Raw genomic sequence first — 18103 nt, 5'->3', positions numbered from 1 at the left:
ATACCGTAAACTGCATGTAACAAAGAAGCACAAAAATAGGTGATATTATTCCATCATTTGTCAAATCTTTACTGTTCAGGAGTTCTGAATACATCCATCTTTCATTTTAGATGTTTCTTCAACTACTAAAATTACAACTGAATGATTTGTACTTGAAAGAGAAAATAGATGAGACGTTTTACAGAGACTTTCTATCCACACAAGAAAAGGTAATGTAAACTCAGTTTCCAATCAAAGTGAAAATACGATAAATCATTATTTCATTGTATTAAAGCAGTAGCCTTTAACTCAAACAAAGTTTTATTTCCAATTACTTTATTTGAAAAGACAATAAAAAAAATTAAACAGTTTGTGTCTACTGGTAAAGTCTTGTGTTTGTTGTAAAACATCATTAAGATTTGGACTTAGGCACAGTTGGTTACAGACAAAAAGAATCCTACATCTTGTAAAGTATCTTGTAGCCAATGAAGTACTTGATTCTATGGTTTCACTGTGGCAATTACTAAAATTTGTTCTTTGGATGTGGGCATTGCTGGCCGAGCCAGAAATTAGTATCCATCCCTAATCACCCTGGAGAAGGTAGAGGTGAGTTGCTTACTTGAACCGTTGCAGTCCTTTGGTGAAGGGATACCCTCAGTTCTTTTAGGAAGGGAACTCCAGGATTTTGACCCAAGGGCAGTGAAGGAACAGTGATACAGTTTCAATTCAGGATGCTGTGTGGCTTGGAGGAGAACCTTTAGGTTGTGGTGTTCCAATGCATCTGCTGCCCTTGACCTTGTAGATGGAATAGATCGTAAGTTTGGGAAGGTATTGTCAAAGGAGTCTTGGTGAGTTGTTGCAGTGCATCTTATAGATGGTATACATTGCTGCTGGTGAAGAGAGTAAATGTTGAAAACGTTACATGGGGTATCAATCAGGCAGGCTGATTTGTTCTGGGTAAGGTCAGGCATCTTGAGCATTTTTGGAGTTCATCCATCCGGGCAGATGGAGAGTATTCCGCTACCTCCTAACTTGTGCTTGGAGGTAATGAACAGGCATTGAAGAGATAGGAGGTTGGTTATTCATCATAGGATTCCTATCCTCTGACCTACTCATGTAGCCACATTATATACATGGCCAGTCTAATTCAGTTTGTGGTGAATGGTGACTCCAGGTCACTGATAGTGAGGATTCATCAATCCTAATGCCATTGAACATCAAGGGGTGATGGTTAATTCTGTCTTGTTGGAGATGGTCATTGCCTAGAATTTGTATGGCTTGAATGTTGTTTGCCATTTATCTAGCCCTGGTGAATCCACCTCATTCATCTTCCTGGACGTCCAGTGACAATTTGAGGTGTGGACACCTGATTGGTTGGTATCTGTAGGGGGTGCGGCATTGGATTTTTACATAGAATCCCTACAATGTGAAAGCAGGCCGTTCAGCCCATCAAGTCCATACCGACCCTTTAAACATCCTGCTCAGACACACCCCATTCCTGTAACGCCATATTTCCCAGGCCTAAACCACCTAACTTGCACATACCCAGACACTATGAGCAATTTCCCATGGCCAATCCACCTTACCTGCACAACTTTGGGGTGTGGGACGAAACTGGAGCACCCGGAGGGAGCCCACGTAGATGCTAGGAGAATGTGCAAATTCCACACAGACAGTCACCCGAGGGTGAAATTGAAGCTGGGTCACTGTTGCTGTGTGGTTAGCAGCAGTGCTAACCACTGAGCAACTGTGCTGCCACAAAGAATATGGGGTGAAAGAAGGAACAGAGATGGAGTTTGATCAGCCATGATCATATTGAATGGTGGAGTAGGCTCAAAGTGCTGAATTGCCTACATTTTTTTATTCATTCACGGGATCAGGGTGTCACTGGCTAGGCCAGTAATTTATTGTTCATCCCTAATTGCCCAGAAGGGAGTTAAGAGTCAACCACATTGCTGTGGATCCAGAGTCACGTGTAGGCCAGACCAGGTCAGCATGGCAGTTTCCCTCTCTAAAGGACATGAGTGAACCTTTAGACTTTTAGTTCTAGATTTTTATTGAATTCAAACTCTACCATCTGCCCTGGTGGGATTCCACCCTGGGTCCCTAGAACATTACCTTTTGTCTCTGGATTAACAGTCCAGCGATAATGCCACTAGGTGGGTATTCCCTGGGTGGGAAGCTCCCCCTCCAGGAATTAGCTCACCAATCAGGTACGTGACTGATTCATGGTAAGGTCTATTGGGCCTCCCAGAAATAGCAACATGGACTCATCACTTTCCACTCAGTGAACAGAACCCCTGCAGTGATCTTTAAATTCTGTCTCACATTTCTATTGAGAGTGATTGCGTTTACCTTCGTAAAATCTGGGGGCATGGCACAATTTTAAATATGGTATTGTTACTTAGGGAGCACAACAGCACAATGCTGGTGTACTAACATACCTGTACTGACGAGGAGTGCTTTGACCCTGGAGTTACAAATTTACAATTTCCTGACCTCAGTTGAGTTGCTACGAGGAATCATGGAGAGAAGTCGAAACATCTCTTCATAGCAAGGAAAGGAAATAAATATTTTGACTTGAGTCTCTAGGCACCAGTTTCATAGTGAAATTTGCAGCAGCACAATGAGGGAAGGGAGGATTACAAAGGTGGAGTGACATAAAGCTGAAGGAAACATCATTTCAAACATAATTAGTTTCAATAAATAATGCAATGAAGAATTTACCATCATTGCATTATTTTCAAAACAACTCATATTTGGTCCTCAACTCTTTGTGAAGAGATATCAATGCGCAATCTCATATATCATAGAGTTATTCAGCACAGAAACCGACCCTTTGGTCCAACTCATCCGCATCGACCAAATACCCTAAACAGATCTAGTTCCATTTGCCAGAATTTGGCCCAGGTCAACCCTTTCTCTTCATGTACCTTCCAGATGCCTTTTAAATGTTGTAATTGTACCCGCCTCCAGCACTTCCTCTGGCAGCTCTTTCCATACAGACACCACTCTCTGTGGAAAAGTTGCTCCTCGGATCCCTTTTAAATATTTTCCCTCTCACCTTAAACCTATGTCCTCTAGTTTTGGACTGTCCCACCCCCAGGAAAAAGACCTCAGCTATTCACCCTATCCATGTCCCTCATGATTTTATAAACCTTAATAAGGTCACCCCTCAGCTTCCAACACTGTAGGGAAGAAAAGCCCCAGCCTATTCGGCCTCTCCCTACAACTCAAACCGTGATTGAACTCTTCTGTTTCAAAGGAACTGGAAAAGCTACAGAACTTGGAGCAGCCGGTGTTGCTAGGTGACACCAACAGGAAAGATTGTGAGCAACCTTATACTTTGGAGGAAGCTGAACAAGATGAACACAGTTACTTGCAATATACTATACACCAGGTAAGACTATTTAAATTTGTAATGCAGTCTGTTGCAATAGCAGCAGGGCCACGTCACTCTTTACAGGAAGATGCAGTGACGTAGCGGCTATGTGATTGGACTAATAATCTGGAACTCCAGGCTAATGACTTGGCAACGTGGGCTGGAATCTCACTACGGCGGATGGTGAAATTTGAGTTCAATGAAGGTCTTATGAGGAAAGGCTGAGGGACTTGAGGCTGTTTTCGTTAGAGAGAAGAAGGTTAAGAGGTGACTTAATAGAGACATACAAGATGATCAGAGGATTAGATAGAGTGGACAGTGGGAGCCTTTTTCCTCGGATGGTGGTGGCTAGCACGAGGGGACATAGCTTTAAATTGAGGGGTGATAGATATAGGACAGATGTCAGAGGTAGGTTCTTTACTCAGAGAGTAGTAAAGGCGTGGAATGCCCTGCCTGCAAAAATAGTAGACTCGCCAACTTTAAGGGCATTTAAATGGTCATTGGATAAACATACGGATGATAATGGAATAGTTTAGGTTAGATGGACTTCAGATTGGTTTCACAGGTCGGCGCAACATCGAGGGCCGAAGGGCCTGTAATGCGCTGTAATGTTCTATGTTCTATGAAGTGTAGAGTTAAAAGCTCATTATTGGCAAACCATTTAATCCTGTTAATTGTCATAAATATCCATCTGAGTTAGGATTGAAATGAGGAAAGGTTTCTTCATCCTGTGGAATTCACTACCACAGAAAGCAGTTGAGGCTAAAAGATTGAATATTTTCAAGATGGACTTAGATATAGTTCTTAGGGCTAAAGGAATCAAAGTGTTTGGGAAGAAAGCAGGAACAGGGTAACTGAGTTGGATATTCAGCCATGATCATGTTGTATGATGGAGCAGGCTTGAAGGGTTGAATAACCTACTCCTGCTCCTATTTTCGATGTTTCTAACTGGTTCACTAGTGACCTTTTTGGGAAGGGAATCTGTGTTCCTTGCCTGGTTTGCCTATATGCAAATCCAGACCCAAAGCAATTCTTAACTGCCCTGTGGGCATTTATTGCTACCAAGACAGTGATACTCCCATCCCATGAAAGAATTTTTAAAAATGATGTCAGGTGTAGTGACTTGATTTTGCAAGTTAAGGTCATTTGAACATGGTCCCAATACAAAGAGTGCAATTGAATAGCAGCACAGGGACAGATCTCAGTACAGCCTTTAAACAGGCAAAAAGTAGAATTGTTAAATATTTGTTAAAAACTAAAAGAACTGTGGATGCTATAAATCAGAAACAAAAATAGAAATTGCTGGAAAAACTCAGCAGGTCTGCCAACGTCTATGAAGAGAACCAGAGGTAACGTTTTGGGTCATGTGACCCTTCCTCAGAACTGATGGTAGCTAGGAAAATGTCGGTTTATGTTTTAAAGGCTGGGTGGGGCTGGGGCATGCCATTGTTATTCTGCTCTACAGTACCATCTCAAAGATGGATGGCCCATGATAATGTGCTGCAAACTTTGCTCATTAACCAGTTTCATGTCTGCTGTTTGCCCTTACCAAATCACCCATTAGCTATACAGTTATGTCATTGCTTACCTATATTTTAGCAAGGAACGCAACAAAGTGCACCTGGAAATCTTTGGCTCACAAATTCCAAGACCTTCATGTACCAATCAAAGTAACACAAACATGGCTGATTATTGTTGTTTAAGTCAATTGTCCCTTTGAGAAATACTCCAGTGGAGAGCTGTTTAGCAGCATCATTGATCATTCAGCCGGAAAAGGAGACAAAAGCATTGACTATTACATGATGGTTGAAAGGCTTAATACTTGGTTGAATGTAGCAAGTACCACTAATTGAGATTATGTCACAGGGACTTGATCAGAATAAAAAAGGAGTTTGTCAGAGATAGAGCTGGGCTAGTGTACACCAACAGTCTCAATAGCAATGTAGGTCAGATTCACATAACCTGTAAATAGTTGCAGCAATGTAATAAACTTTATATTGATTACTCAACAAGTTTCCTCTAGTTAGATGATAGATAGATTTTCTAAACTACACTCAACCACTTTGAATTTGGAGGAGCCCACATACAACATTGGCCGTAATGTCTGATGCATTTGTAAACAGTTTGACACATGAGATGCATGCTAAGTGATATTGCTGCCCTAATACAGAATCTGCCTCATGCATCCTCCGAGAACTGAGAATTGTGGTGAGCTTTCTAACGATTGGAATTGCTTTTGCTGTGTTGTAATTTGACTCTGGGGCAGAATACTATATTCCCCTACCAGCTGGTTTTCAAGGGTAGGTGGTGTGACCCAATAAATTTCCTGGATGGCCTTTCTACCGCACTTTTGCCTGCTCAGACCTGTCTGCAGTTTTATAATGTGATTTGCAAGGCTAAGGCTGATCTGCCCTTGGCCCAGTTTGGCCTTTGAGTGGGCAAATGTTGACCACCTAAGGATAGTTTCCCACTCACTGTTGGAACCCAGCCTCCATCAAGGGCTTCTGTTCAATGTTGGATGTTACACCATTGCCCTCCACTTCCAAAAAAAAGAAAACAGGTTTGTTGCCCACGGTACTCTCTCACCTCTCTGGTTTCAGCACAGACATACTTTGTCTCCAGTCCATGGACAATCCCAGGCTTTACCTCACCATTCCTTCCTGATAGGCCAGCTTCTTCCTGATTGATGGATGAAATTCCTGCCTCCAGACTTCTTAGGTGCAAATCCTACTGATTCATGGGGTAGCAGGTCCCTTGCTGCAGTCAACAGAGCTTTGCAACTGAACAGCTACAGCTATTCTACACCCTCGGCAGGAGGGCTGAGTTCCCAAGTAGCCACTTTTTTCACTGGAGCGTAGGAGGTTGAGAGGCCAACCTGATAGAAGTTTATGAAATGATGAGAGGTATACTTAGAGTTAATGGTATTTATCTTTTCCTTAGGATGGGGGATTTCAAGACTAGAGGGCACATTTTTAAGGTGAGAGGGGAGAGATTTTAAAATAAGACATGAGAGGCAATTTTTTCCACATGCAAACCACCCTGTGGTAATGAACTTCCTGAGGGAGTGGTTGATGTGGGTACAATTACAACATGTAAGACATTTGGATAGGTACATGAGTAGGAAAGGTTTGGAGGGATATGGGCCAGGAGCAGGCACGTGGGACTAGTTTAGTTAGGGGTTATATTTGGCATGGACTGGTTGGACCGAAGGGTCTGTTTCCGTGCTGTATGACTCTATGTTCCAAGATCCTCAGGTATTGGTGCTTTCTGATCTCCCTGTTCTGCTAGTACAATTTCAGTCCCAAAATGCTTTAAAAATGAATTTAAGTTTTAAAAATAACCTTTAAGCTGAAAACTAGTAGTTACTGGGAAACATTTAGCAAAATATGTTTTAAAAATGCCAAGAACAATATTCTATTTAAAGAAAAATACTGTAAGCACTGCAAAACTTTTTTTAAAAACTGTAACATTTGAGGTTTGTTTCCCTGTGGAGCTTCTGGTCCACAGCTGCACACAAGAGCAATCCCAGAAGAAATCCGACAGCAAAGGGGAAAACATTTGAATTCCAAAACCCACACCAATAAAGAGGTCAAAGCACCAAATTAGCACAAAGAACTGAGTGTATGAAATACTGCAAACTGCATGATGACAACATTGAAGGCAATGGACCCAAGGGTCTGCTGTGTTGTAAGTGGTGACCTCAGCTGGAACAGGAATTGAACCCCTGCTGCTGGCATCATTGTGCATTGCAAACATGCTGTTCAGCCAACTGAGGTCACCATGAAGGTCCTGCCTTCTCAGCCTCGCCCTCATCTGAGGCATGGTGACACTTAGGTTAAATTCACCACTATCTAATGGGAAAATGTGATCCTCTGGGACAATGGCAACTTTACCGTGCCCGTGTTGTAAATGTAAATTTGTGATATTTCTGTTCTCATTTTGCTCCTATTATTCCATCAGAGAATTTATCCCTATGTGTTCTTATTTGCTTAGTTTCCTTTAGAGTAAGTATGCTGCACTGCACCCTCATTCTGAGGGTCTACTGGTCATGTAAATATCTTTGCAGGTTTCTTTTTATCTAAAGCATGGGATGTTTTCTGTGACGTGCACTTTCATAATGTACTAGAAACTCCATTCTGCAGGTACTTCACTTTATTTCAAGGTTGGATTAATGTATGCTGTATTATTCCTAGCTCTGCTGCTTTCCTTTTATTCTATAAGGTTTGGGCTGCCAGAAAGACACTCACTGTGAGCCAAGGTAATCTATAACATTGTTAACATTTGTTTATCTCAGCTCAGCGGATTTTTCAAGCAAACTGAAAGTGCCTGGTCCTCCTTTTTGAATCATTCCAAACTCCCCAAGATCACTGTACAGGAGTTAATGAGGAACATAAGTGAAAAAATGTTGCAGGTGGAAATTCTGCTAACTGACTCCTTGACTTTTCAAATCACGGTATGTATAAGCAAAAAAAAATTCCTAGGTATCTTTGGACATGAGTTTTATATCTCACTTTTGTAGCAATGATACAAATTCACCTGCTTTACCGAATTGTATGTTGCAAGCCCTTGCTAATTAAAGTAAGTTGCTAGCAAACAGAAAATGTTCCTCAGAATATGTAGCTTCTAACACTGTAGGCTGGAAAGTGCAAATTATATCAACTGAGCAGTCGTTAAAGGTCTGCAGTGCAGCAGAAGAAGAGAATTGTGGTTGGTAGGAAAATTAACTATGGCAATTTGAAAACTTGCATTCAACAATTTTCACTAACAAGAAATACCTGGAAAGCATTGGATATACCACACAAAGTCCTTTTCCAGATGAGCACCCAGCACTCCTGCCCCAAACAGGCAGAAAGTTACTCCCAAACTAGTCCTATGTGAGCTGTGGTATTTGGTCCTATGGTTGTCAAGTAGGGGTCTTTTTTTTGCCGGGGAGGGGTGAAGGCGGTGAGGTGATAATGGAGTCAGCTTAGTAGTTACTCAGGATTTAGACTGCATATTTGGTAGCTTAACTTTTCCGGAGTGACTATTTTACTTAATTTCATTGCCACGCTCCAAATGTTCTGATCCAAATGGATACTTTTGGAGGATTCCGGGCATAGCAGAATTGCACTGTGGAATCTTCAAATATGTGGGCAGTTGCTTCAGAGTCTGCAATAATGGAGATTCCGTGGGGACCCCAACTGCAAATCCTATCTAAACTGGATCAACATTGCCACTCCATTAGAAAACCCACACCAATAATGTGAGCTGAAGCAATGTTAGACCACCTGTGATGGGCAACCTTAAACACCTCTAGAAAAATCCTGCATCTAGACCAAGATGGCAAAGGTATATTCCTTGTGTTGCACCTGTGTGTGTTGCTTTGTACCACCTCCCCCAATAGGATTTGAATAACATGTATTAGAATTTAGAATAAAACTAAATTATTCAGCAGTTAGTTTACTGCTGACACAGTTATGTTCTTGTTGTAGGTTATTCTGGATAGGCTAATGCATTGGGAGTTCATGACAAAGAGCCTTCAATCCTTGACATGGCTTGTGCAGCAAGAAAGCAAGGACAAATTAATGATGGTGACATCAGTGTTGACTGTTCTCAACAGGGATGGTACATTGGCTTTTTGGCAAAAAGAAGAAATTTTAGCCAGAATACAACACTCTGTTCAAGACAGTGTGGACACATACATCAATGGTAAGGCTTAAAGACAGCCTTTGAGCTGAATTGTTGTTCACAACAGAAGTTCAGTTTTATAATTCCAGTATCACTTTTTCACTGACTCAGGAATGTCATGTCTACAAGTGTTTAAAGCTGAGAAAACAATATGGATTCCACGAACCTAAAGATTTCTATTGCTAACCATTTACTGTCATAACTAAAAACGATAAAGTGGTTGAGCTCCAACTACAGTTCAGATGACACTAATTCATTGCAGGCAAGAAATTCTTGTTTGTAAATAAATGGATACTTGTGGAATGTAAAAGATACCATTTTTAAAAAGAAGGATGTACTTTTGACCAACGTCCTTTCCGCTAGTGACCAAGTGGGACCATTCATTTAGCATTTTGCCTGAAAAGTGTAATTTGATCCAGTCATTTTTTTTCTTCACAATTTATTTAATAGTTGAGTGATTTTATAATGTATTTTTTTACAAATTTTATGAATAAAATATATTTTTGAGATAAAATTATCCAGTCAGATTTGAGCCTGATTGTGCAGTCTTTAATCTTAGCTTGATTCTGCAGAGATGTCCGTACCTGATAGCGCTGCAGCAGAACTCCTCAAAATTGAGAACATGAGTGCTCCCAACAGTTCAGAAATGTACAGTTATTAGAGGGTTATAGAAGTGGCAGCTTTTCTGTCGTGAGTAACCTTTCAGAATGTACCCTGCTGTATCACTATACTATTATATGGAAGCCTCAATGTGTTGGCAGTCATGTGAATATTTACAAGGGCAGTTACTTCGAGAAGAAAGCTATAATTGAAATTCTACTTGCATTCCAAATCTAAAAGTAATTTTAATGAGTCATCCCTAAAGTTAAATGGCCTGAATATCTCTTGATTTCTCCCATTTTCCTGTTGTAACTGGAAAGCAGCCTTTGGTGGAACAGCCATAACTTCTTACTCAATTCTACCTAAGAGTTCCATTGATCTTCTACCAGAGAATACCTATGGAAATTGCAAAGTGACATTGATATAATTCAAAAATCCTTTGTGCTTTAAAACATTTCAATATACTCTACCCACATATAACATAAATACTTATTTTACAGAATGTGCAAAACAAACTAAAGATCTCATTTTGGAAATGAAGAGAAGACACAGAACTTTGATGAAACGACTTGAAGAAACACAAAGACATGAGACAATGAATCTAAAAGAGCAAACGACTCAAATGCTTACTCCAACCGAGTTTATTCAGGTCAGACAGGAGAGTATTCTTGAGATGAATTTGTTGGACATAATCGTAGGAGTTAACATGTTGGATTGAATGAATGTTTTCAGCATGAGAGAGTAAATTTATTGTAGTAAGTACAATCATTGGCCCAGTTAGGGTTCCCTTCACCAAATGTGCCCTTCACTTTCTTGTTTTGTACATCATTATGCACCACCAATTAAATATGTTGTTCCACTTAAAAAAACTAGTTCTTCAGCATTCAGATTCTGGTGATCAGATCCTACTGTGATGAAACTAAATCATTCTATCTCTGGTATTACATGGCATTAGAACACACAAGAACACAAGAACTAGGAGCAAAGTGAAGTTTCCTGCAGCCTGACCTAAAACTTTATTGAGCTTGATTCTTGAGAACAAAATGATTGATGTGCCCCGAGAGTGTGGCAGACACTGGAAAACCGAAAATGACGGAAATAGGAGCAAATTCCTGCAGATGCTGGAATCTGTACTGAAAGCAAAAAATGCTGGAAATCACAGCAGATCAGGCAGCATCCATGGAGAGACAGCAAGCTAACCTTTCCAGTCTAGATGACTCTTCATCAGAGCTGACGTGAAGTGTTTAATGAAGAGTAATCTAGACTCTAAATTTTAGCTTGCTGTCTCTCCGTGGATGCAGCCTGATTCACTGCAATGTCCATGATGCTTTCTTTTCATAACTGAAATAGTCACTGGTCTATCTGCAAGACCAGTTCAACTGTTTGAAGAGAACCTTTGTCCTTTGTTTTACCATGGTGTCAGGAGTTGCACTCCTGCTGTACTTGGATCTACATGAAGATTACATTCGAAAGAAGACCTTAATAGTGTTTGCCATTTAGGCTGCAGAGAAGGCTTTTCATGAGCCGCATTCAGTTCTGCCCAATTAGTGCAAGGGGTCCTTGAACAGTTATTTGGTCTCTCATTAACATATAGGGGAATGCCAGCTTTAAGGGAACTGCTGGTGTGCCTCAATGTTGTCCCTGACCAATATTGCTCTAAATGCATTTGGATGCAACATATATATTTCTCAGGAATTTGATCTTTTTGACCCCTGTTTCATACTGTTAGAACTTGCACAATGTAAACCAATTTCTTCCTTCCTACTCTGAGTTGTAAATTCCCTTCTTTATGTACAGTTTTATGTGTGAGGATTTCTATTGGATAATACTCAGACACTTGTGCAGAGAGTACAAGTGTCTGGGCATTAAAAAGCCTATTGATAGACCACCAGATTGATTGAGTCGTAGTTGGGGAAGTTTCGGATTTAAGTTTTTTTCGAACTGGATTCAATTGTAATCCTGCAAACCTCTGTATTCAGAAACAAGAGAAACAACATGCTCGAGAAGGTGGATGCTGGGTTAACATAATAAAGCAAAGAAAACTGTGGATGCTGGAAATCGGAAACATGCAAAAACAGAAATTGCTGAAGAAACTCAGCAGGTAAGGTGGTATCTGTGGAGAGAAAAGAGAGCTAACATTTCAAGTCCAGTAACCCTTCTTCAAAATTGACCACAAATGCTGCCAGACTTGCTGAGTTTCTCCAGCAGTTTCTGTTTTGTGGATGTTAGGTTTGTTATTCTTCCTTCATGCTGAATTTGGATGTTTCAAAAAGAGATTTCTAATTTTGTGCCTTTGTGAAAATGTTGTGACACACATGATGTGCCAAATTTTTCTCTCTAAATCTTCAGAATAATGTCTCCCTCAGCTATTTAATTCATTGTGCGTTCTAAAATTAATTAGAACATTGTGGGCAGATTGAATAAAGATACTTCACTTATTTATTGATCCCATAATATAGCATAATGTAATTGTGAATTTTATAGAGTTGTCATGAGCTTGCAGAGAGACACAGACAGACCCGCTGTGATGTGGAGGACAAGGAGAATCATAATGATGTTAAGGCAATTACTAAACTGTGGAAGGTAAGGGTCCATTGAATCTGTTTCACAGATTACCCCTACAGAGATTTCAGTTTTTGATACATTTTACAGTTTAAAGGTTCTATTCTGCTGACTGAAACTTAAGGAGTGTAAAGTTCGGACAGCATTCCAGTGTTGTGACAGGCTTTTCCTGATTTAGAGCAAAGGATTTCATGATGTACCATTTCTTGTTAAGTCATAGCCTTATAGCCTCCATGCATTATACACTGCCATAAATTATGATCACTGTTTAAAGCTGAATAAGTGCTTGTGGACTGATAGTACACTTACTAATGGTATAATAGGTTTTGAAAATCCACAATGGTTACTCCTCCCTGTAAATGCTAAGTTACACCCTTTACAAACCAACACCACCAATTTTGCAGCTGTAATTGAATATTCAGGTGGGTCTGACTTGCACCTACCTTAGAAATGCTTGTACTTAGAATCAAGATCCAATATTACGCATGATGCAACAGTGTAATATTTCCATGTACTTAACCAGAAGGATGGCTGGCTGGTAGAGTGTGTCTGACAGCTGAGTATTTGCTTGTGCTTATGAACCGATATTCTAATCTGACTCGAGTACAAATCGATTCTCAAGTGTTCTCTGAAACAGAATCCATGCCTGTAGTGTAAATTCTGTACCATAAGCAAAAGTGCCTCATGAAATCAAAAATGTACAGAATTGATCTACTTAGTTATTACCAGACAGTCCTCACTTGAAGTTGCGGTTCCACTCCTGAAAATCTTGACTTTAAATGAATGGACTTTAACTGATTTAGGGGATCTTGTAGAAATCAAAGATAAGCTGGGGTTAGGTTCCTTCAGGTGTTTCCTTGCCCATAAAAACCAATGTACAAGTTGCAGTACAATACAATGCTTGTACAGCATTGAGCATTCCTAACTGAAATAACTTACAAAGCAAATATAAAATAAATGTAATACGTTGCCAGAGGGGAAGCAATGCCAGGAGGCAAGCTGGAACAAGGGCAGCACAGAAAGAAATGCTGTGGGTTGGGGACAGAAAGCAACATCAAGGGGAGAGGCAAAACCAGGAGGTAACAGCAGTGAAATGGAAATGACCTAATTTAAAGAAACAGCGCTCAAAAAAAAGTCGAGATTCAAACGAACTGACTTGAAGTGGAGCAAAACAAAATTGAGGACTACCCGCATTTGTGATTTTCCAGATGACGATTGTCTATTCAAGGATGCAAGATATTTTGTTTTCGCTCCCTGGCAAAATCGAATGTTTTGATGGAGATTTAAGAACAGAGTTTTGTTGCGAGTGTAGCTCTTCTAACTCCAAGATAAGAGCCACAGAATCATAGAAGTTTATACCTAGGCCTGGCTCTTGTAGAAGCAATCTAATGTTAATCTTACCTCCATATTTTCTCCCTTACTCATAGAACAGATTTGTGTAACATTATGCAACGGTGTGGTATTTCCATGTTCTTTACTAGCCAGCCGTCCTTCTGGTTGAGTGTGTCTGACAGTTTATTGTCAGATGTGTGCAAAGTCTTATTCTATACTTCTGCAGAATTAGATTAAGATTGTTTCAATTTATTTTACTTTAGCTATCATAATCAGCAATCTGGGGAGATTTGCCTTTATTGCTAATACTCTTTTCCTCTAGGTAAAGGGACTGCAAATAAGTTGGTGTGTCATACAGTCCTTAAATTAACCGATTTATTTTCAAGCCTGCATCAAAAATATTTGTCATGTACAAGTAAAGGGAAGTCATAGAGCTGAAATGTATTGGGATAATTTCTAATTTCCTGCCTTCTTTGTGGAGTTTCTAAGACTGGTAGCACGGATCTTAAATCCAGGCTTGGACATCACATGAATTCTATGTTTATTTTGTTCAGAGGTTTGTACACAGCATTTGACCAAACTTTTTGATGCATGCTCCTAGTGGGTGAAGCTCTTCACTAAAAGCATGAAGAGAAAAGAAATTCTTTCTAATTACAACTAAAGATGTAGAACCAAATGGGGAAGTGATGGCCCAGTGGTATTATCACTGGACTGTTAATCCAGAGACCCAGATAATGTTCTGGGGACTCGGGTTCAAATTCTGCCACAGCAGATGGTTGAAATTGAATCCAATAAATATCTGGAATTAAGACTGTAATGATGACCATAAAAATCCATTGCTGACTGTTAGGACAAACCCATCTGGTTCACTAATGTCCTTCAGGGAAGGAAACTGCCATCTTTACCTGGTCTGGCCTACATGTGACTTCAGACCCACAGCAATGTGGTTGACTCTTAACTGCCCTCTGGGCAATTAGGGATGGGCAATAAATGCTGGCCTAACCAGTGATGCCTTCATCCTGTGAATGAATAAAAGGAAATGAGGTTTGGACAGGATGGATTTCACTTTACAAACATTTACGTTGAAAATTATCCTTTAAGTGTTTTCGTCAACTGCAAAAATTTGAAACTGCTGTTGTCTTGCTAAAGTAGACACATAGCAAACTAAGAAATGCTATATCGTACAGAATCTGCATTCTACGTCATCACGGATTCTGGACAAACTGATGGAGGAGCTCTTCACAGAAACCCTACCAAAACTAACCAGCGTATCATTACCTGCGATGGAAACTCTGAGAAGCCGTCTGCAGCAAGACCTGACAGCAAGAAAAAAAGCAGCTGCAGAAGAAAGAAAACAACATTTGAAACAATTTCATGAAAAACTGGCCCAAATGAAACAGGTGTGCAAAATCAATATTGCCAGTCCCTTTTGGTTTTGTAGTTCTCATCCATTTTATTTTGCCTATTTCCACATGCCAAAAGATTGATTAGGTGACCAGTCTTCAGATTTTTGTATTTCTGTTACTCATTATTTGATCAGGTACTTGAGTTAATTAGAGGTTAAATGGTTAGTCAAAAGAAATAAATTAGACTGTGAGGGGAAGCTAGCTAGAAATGTAAAAGGAGATAGTAAGAGTTTCTACAGGTATCTAAAAATGGAAAAATAAAATATAGTAATTGTTGGTCATGTAGAGAATGAGAATGGGGAGTTAATAGATAATGAAGAAATGGCAGATTAAATTAATTAATATTTTGCTTCTGTTTTTACTGTAGAGGATGCAAAAAACATCTCAGTAATAGCTGTAGTGAAGAGATGGAAGGAAGAGAAAAGCTTTGTCAAGTTACAGCTGCTAGGGAAGCAATACTGAACAAATTAATGGAGCTGCAGGCTAACATGCCCTTGAGTTCTGATGGACTTCGTCTTAGGGTCTTAGGGGCAGCAAAAAAGGTAGCAGATGTATTGGTATGAATTTTCCAAAGTTCACAAGATTCTGGAAATGTCCCATCGACTTGAAAAGTAGCAGTTAATTATTCTGTTCAAGAAGAAAGGGAGTCAGAAAATAAGAAACCATGGGCCAGTAAGGTGTGCATCTGTCATGGGGAAGATGTTAGAATTGTTATGATCCTAGGTGATATTATTACTGCTCAAGTCAGATACATGACTCAAATCTGGCTTTATGGATCATATTTTATGCAATGTGGAGTCTTCCACCCAAATGCAAGCATGCAATGTTGCAGATTATTTGAACAACAATTTAAAGTTTATTATACCAATGAAATTAAGATAACATAGAATAAACCAAACTCTTTACATATAAATACAAATTAAAAGATTTCAAAACACACAATAAAAATATAATCCCAACACTATCGCTTTACAGAACTTGAACACCAGAGAGTTCCCTTTCCTGACATATCTATAGATTTGACTTAACAGTTTCTTCCAATTCCCAGTGTTGACAGTTTGATCACCTCTTGATAACTGTCACAACTGAGCTGAGACTTTCTCAGCTTCAAATAACCCCTTCAGAGTTTTAACCAAACATTTCTAGACTAGAATTTCAACTAAAACGCTAACACTGAGGTAACCAATTTCCTAACCATTCGGAGCTAGCACCTTACTTTAAAGAGAAACTATTTCTCTTTTGCATCTAACTTCAATCAGAACTTCTGAAAACTGATTCAAGAAAAGCTTTCTAAGCCAAGGGGCTTTCCACTAAGCAAAATAAACAATTTCTTAATTTTTCAAAATGAAAGCAAGCTAATACTTTTCAATGTTTCCTCTGTGCAGTGGTAAAACTGTTCCACTGTCATTCTAGGGTCTCTCTCTCTCTCTCTTTCTCTCATATGCCCTGGTTTATTCAAAGTGATCGTGAAGAGTTAGCATGGTTTTGTGAAGTGGAAATCATGTTTAATCAATTTATTATTGTTCTTTGAAGGTATAACATACAGCTAAGGATAGCCTGTAGATTTACTGCACTTGGATTTAACTAGATTACATTGCGTACAGTAGAAGCTGTTGGTAGAGGGGATAACATACTTGCATGGTTGGCAGAAAATAGGGAGTATGTCTAACTTTTTTATGATTGGCAAGAATCTGATCAACTAGGATAGATAGGAATGTATGTTGTGAAGAGACATGAGGTTGCAGACTGATACAGCTCGAATGAATGAGTGAGCAAAAATCTGGTGGATGGAAATTTGGGAAAATATAAATATGTTCAGTTTGGCTGAAAGAATGAAAAAAAGCAGAATATTATCTAAGTAGAGAATGGCTATAGAATTTGAGCTGTAGAGGGATCTAGGTGTTCTAGTGCGTGAGTCGAAAAAAGTTAGCATGCAAGTATAACAAGTAATTATTAGAGCTAACAGAACACCATACTTTATCATTAGAGGAATTTAGCAAAGAAGAAAGGATGTTATGCTTCAGTTATATAGGACATTAGTGGAACCACGTATTGAATACTGTGTATAGTTTTGGTGTCTTTATTTAGGGAAAGATGTAAATAAATTGTAGGTGATTCAAAGGATGTTTACTAGATTGATAGCTAGAATCAGCAGGTAGTCTTGGACAGACTGGGTTTGTTTTCAGTGGAGATTAGAATAATGAAGGATGACTTTATTGAATGACATAACATCCTGAATGCTTTTGACAAGGTGGGTGTGAAAATGATGTTTCTTTTTGTGGGTGAATGTAGAACCAAGGGGAGAGCTAGCAGAACTGTTTTAAAATTCAGATAGGGATTGGAAGATTTTTTTTGAGGGTTGTGCACAATGGAACTCTCTACCTCAGAAGCAGTGGGAATGGCATAATTGAATAGTTTTAATGAGGTAATAGATAACGTTCAGTTTCTTTGCCAGACAAAAATATACCAGGAGTAAATGCAAATGTAAAATTTGGAGTGGACTCAGGCAGCTGAATGGTCTACTTTTAATTCTGACTTATGTATTTGTATAGGTGGGTCTACTTTTAAAAGTACAGATTTTGTGTGAAAATCATATCTCTCAATGCAATAATTAGGTATGGATGGATGAGAAAGTAATCAACTCGGTGAAACAAAAATATCTGATCGATAAGCAGGAGAAGATCATTCAAGGATTCCTACTGAGGCAGCGTGACCTAGAGGAGATGTAAGTATGAATTATTCAATGGTGACCAAATTGGAAAGTTACTCATGCCATTATGTGATTCAACGAAACTACTCCTACATTTTTGTTATTAATTTACTTTTGTTTCCTTGAATGTTCTGCCTTTCACCTAGACGTAATTCTGGGGCCATCTTTGGCAATGTGGCAGATGTTGGCTGTGACCATCTTCTCTTATGCAGCTCTGCCATATTATGTGATACAATTAGTTGCTTATGCAATCTAAGTGGTTTTTGTCACCCCTTTTCCAGATGTGCTTATTCTTATAAGATCATACGACATAGGAGCGGAAGTAGCCCATTTATCCCATGGAGTCATTCAACAAGATCATGGCAGATCTGATAATGCTCAACTTTGCCTTCCTTCTTTGACCGCATATCTCTTAATTCTGTTAAAAATCTGTCTATTTCAGCCTTTAATGTACTTAAAGACCTA

The 18103-nt window shown here is 39.4% G+C and overlaps 1 protein-coding gene across 3 annotated transcripts in view; it reads left to right on the top strand.

The window, feature by feature from the left end:
- Nucleotides 1-18103, top strand: part of LOC109921182 (ellis-van Creveld syndrome protein-like) — a 70654-nt gene that overhangs the window by 8044 nt on the left and 44507 nt on the right. For all 3 annotated transcript variants that reach the window (XR_007262890.1, XM_048601093.1, XM_020521223.2), the window contains exons 6-13: nt 111-209; nt 3245-3379; nt 7656-7814; nt 8833-9049; nt 10129-10277; nt 12113-12211; nt 14710-14922; nt 17544-17653. Coding sequence is in view for 2 of the 3 variants with exons in the window: in XM_048601093.1 (XP_048457050.1) it covers nt 111-209; nt 3245-3379; nt 7656-7814; nt 8833-9049; nt 10129-10277; nt 12113-12211; nt 14710-14922; nt 17544-17653 (1181 nt within the window). In the remaining variant the exon portion in view is untranslated. The remainder of the gene's footprint in view (nt 1-110; nt 210-3244; nt 3380-7655; nt 7815-8832; nt 9050-10128; nt 10278-12112; nt 12212-14709; nt 14923-17543; nt 17654-18103) is intronic.

Source organism: Rhincodon typus, chromosome 1 (genome assembly GCF_021869965.1).
Source record: "Rhincodon typus isolate 14 chromosome 1, sRhiTyp1.1, whole genome shotgun sequence".
NCBI classification, from domain to species: domain Eukaryota; kingdom Metazoa; phylum Chordata; class Chondrichthyes; order Orectolobiformes; family Rhincodontidae; genus Rhincodon; species Rhincodon typus.
This window is presented reverse-complemented; position numbering and strand designations above follow the sequence as displayed.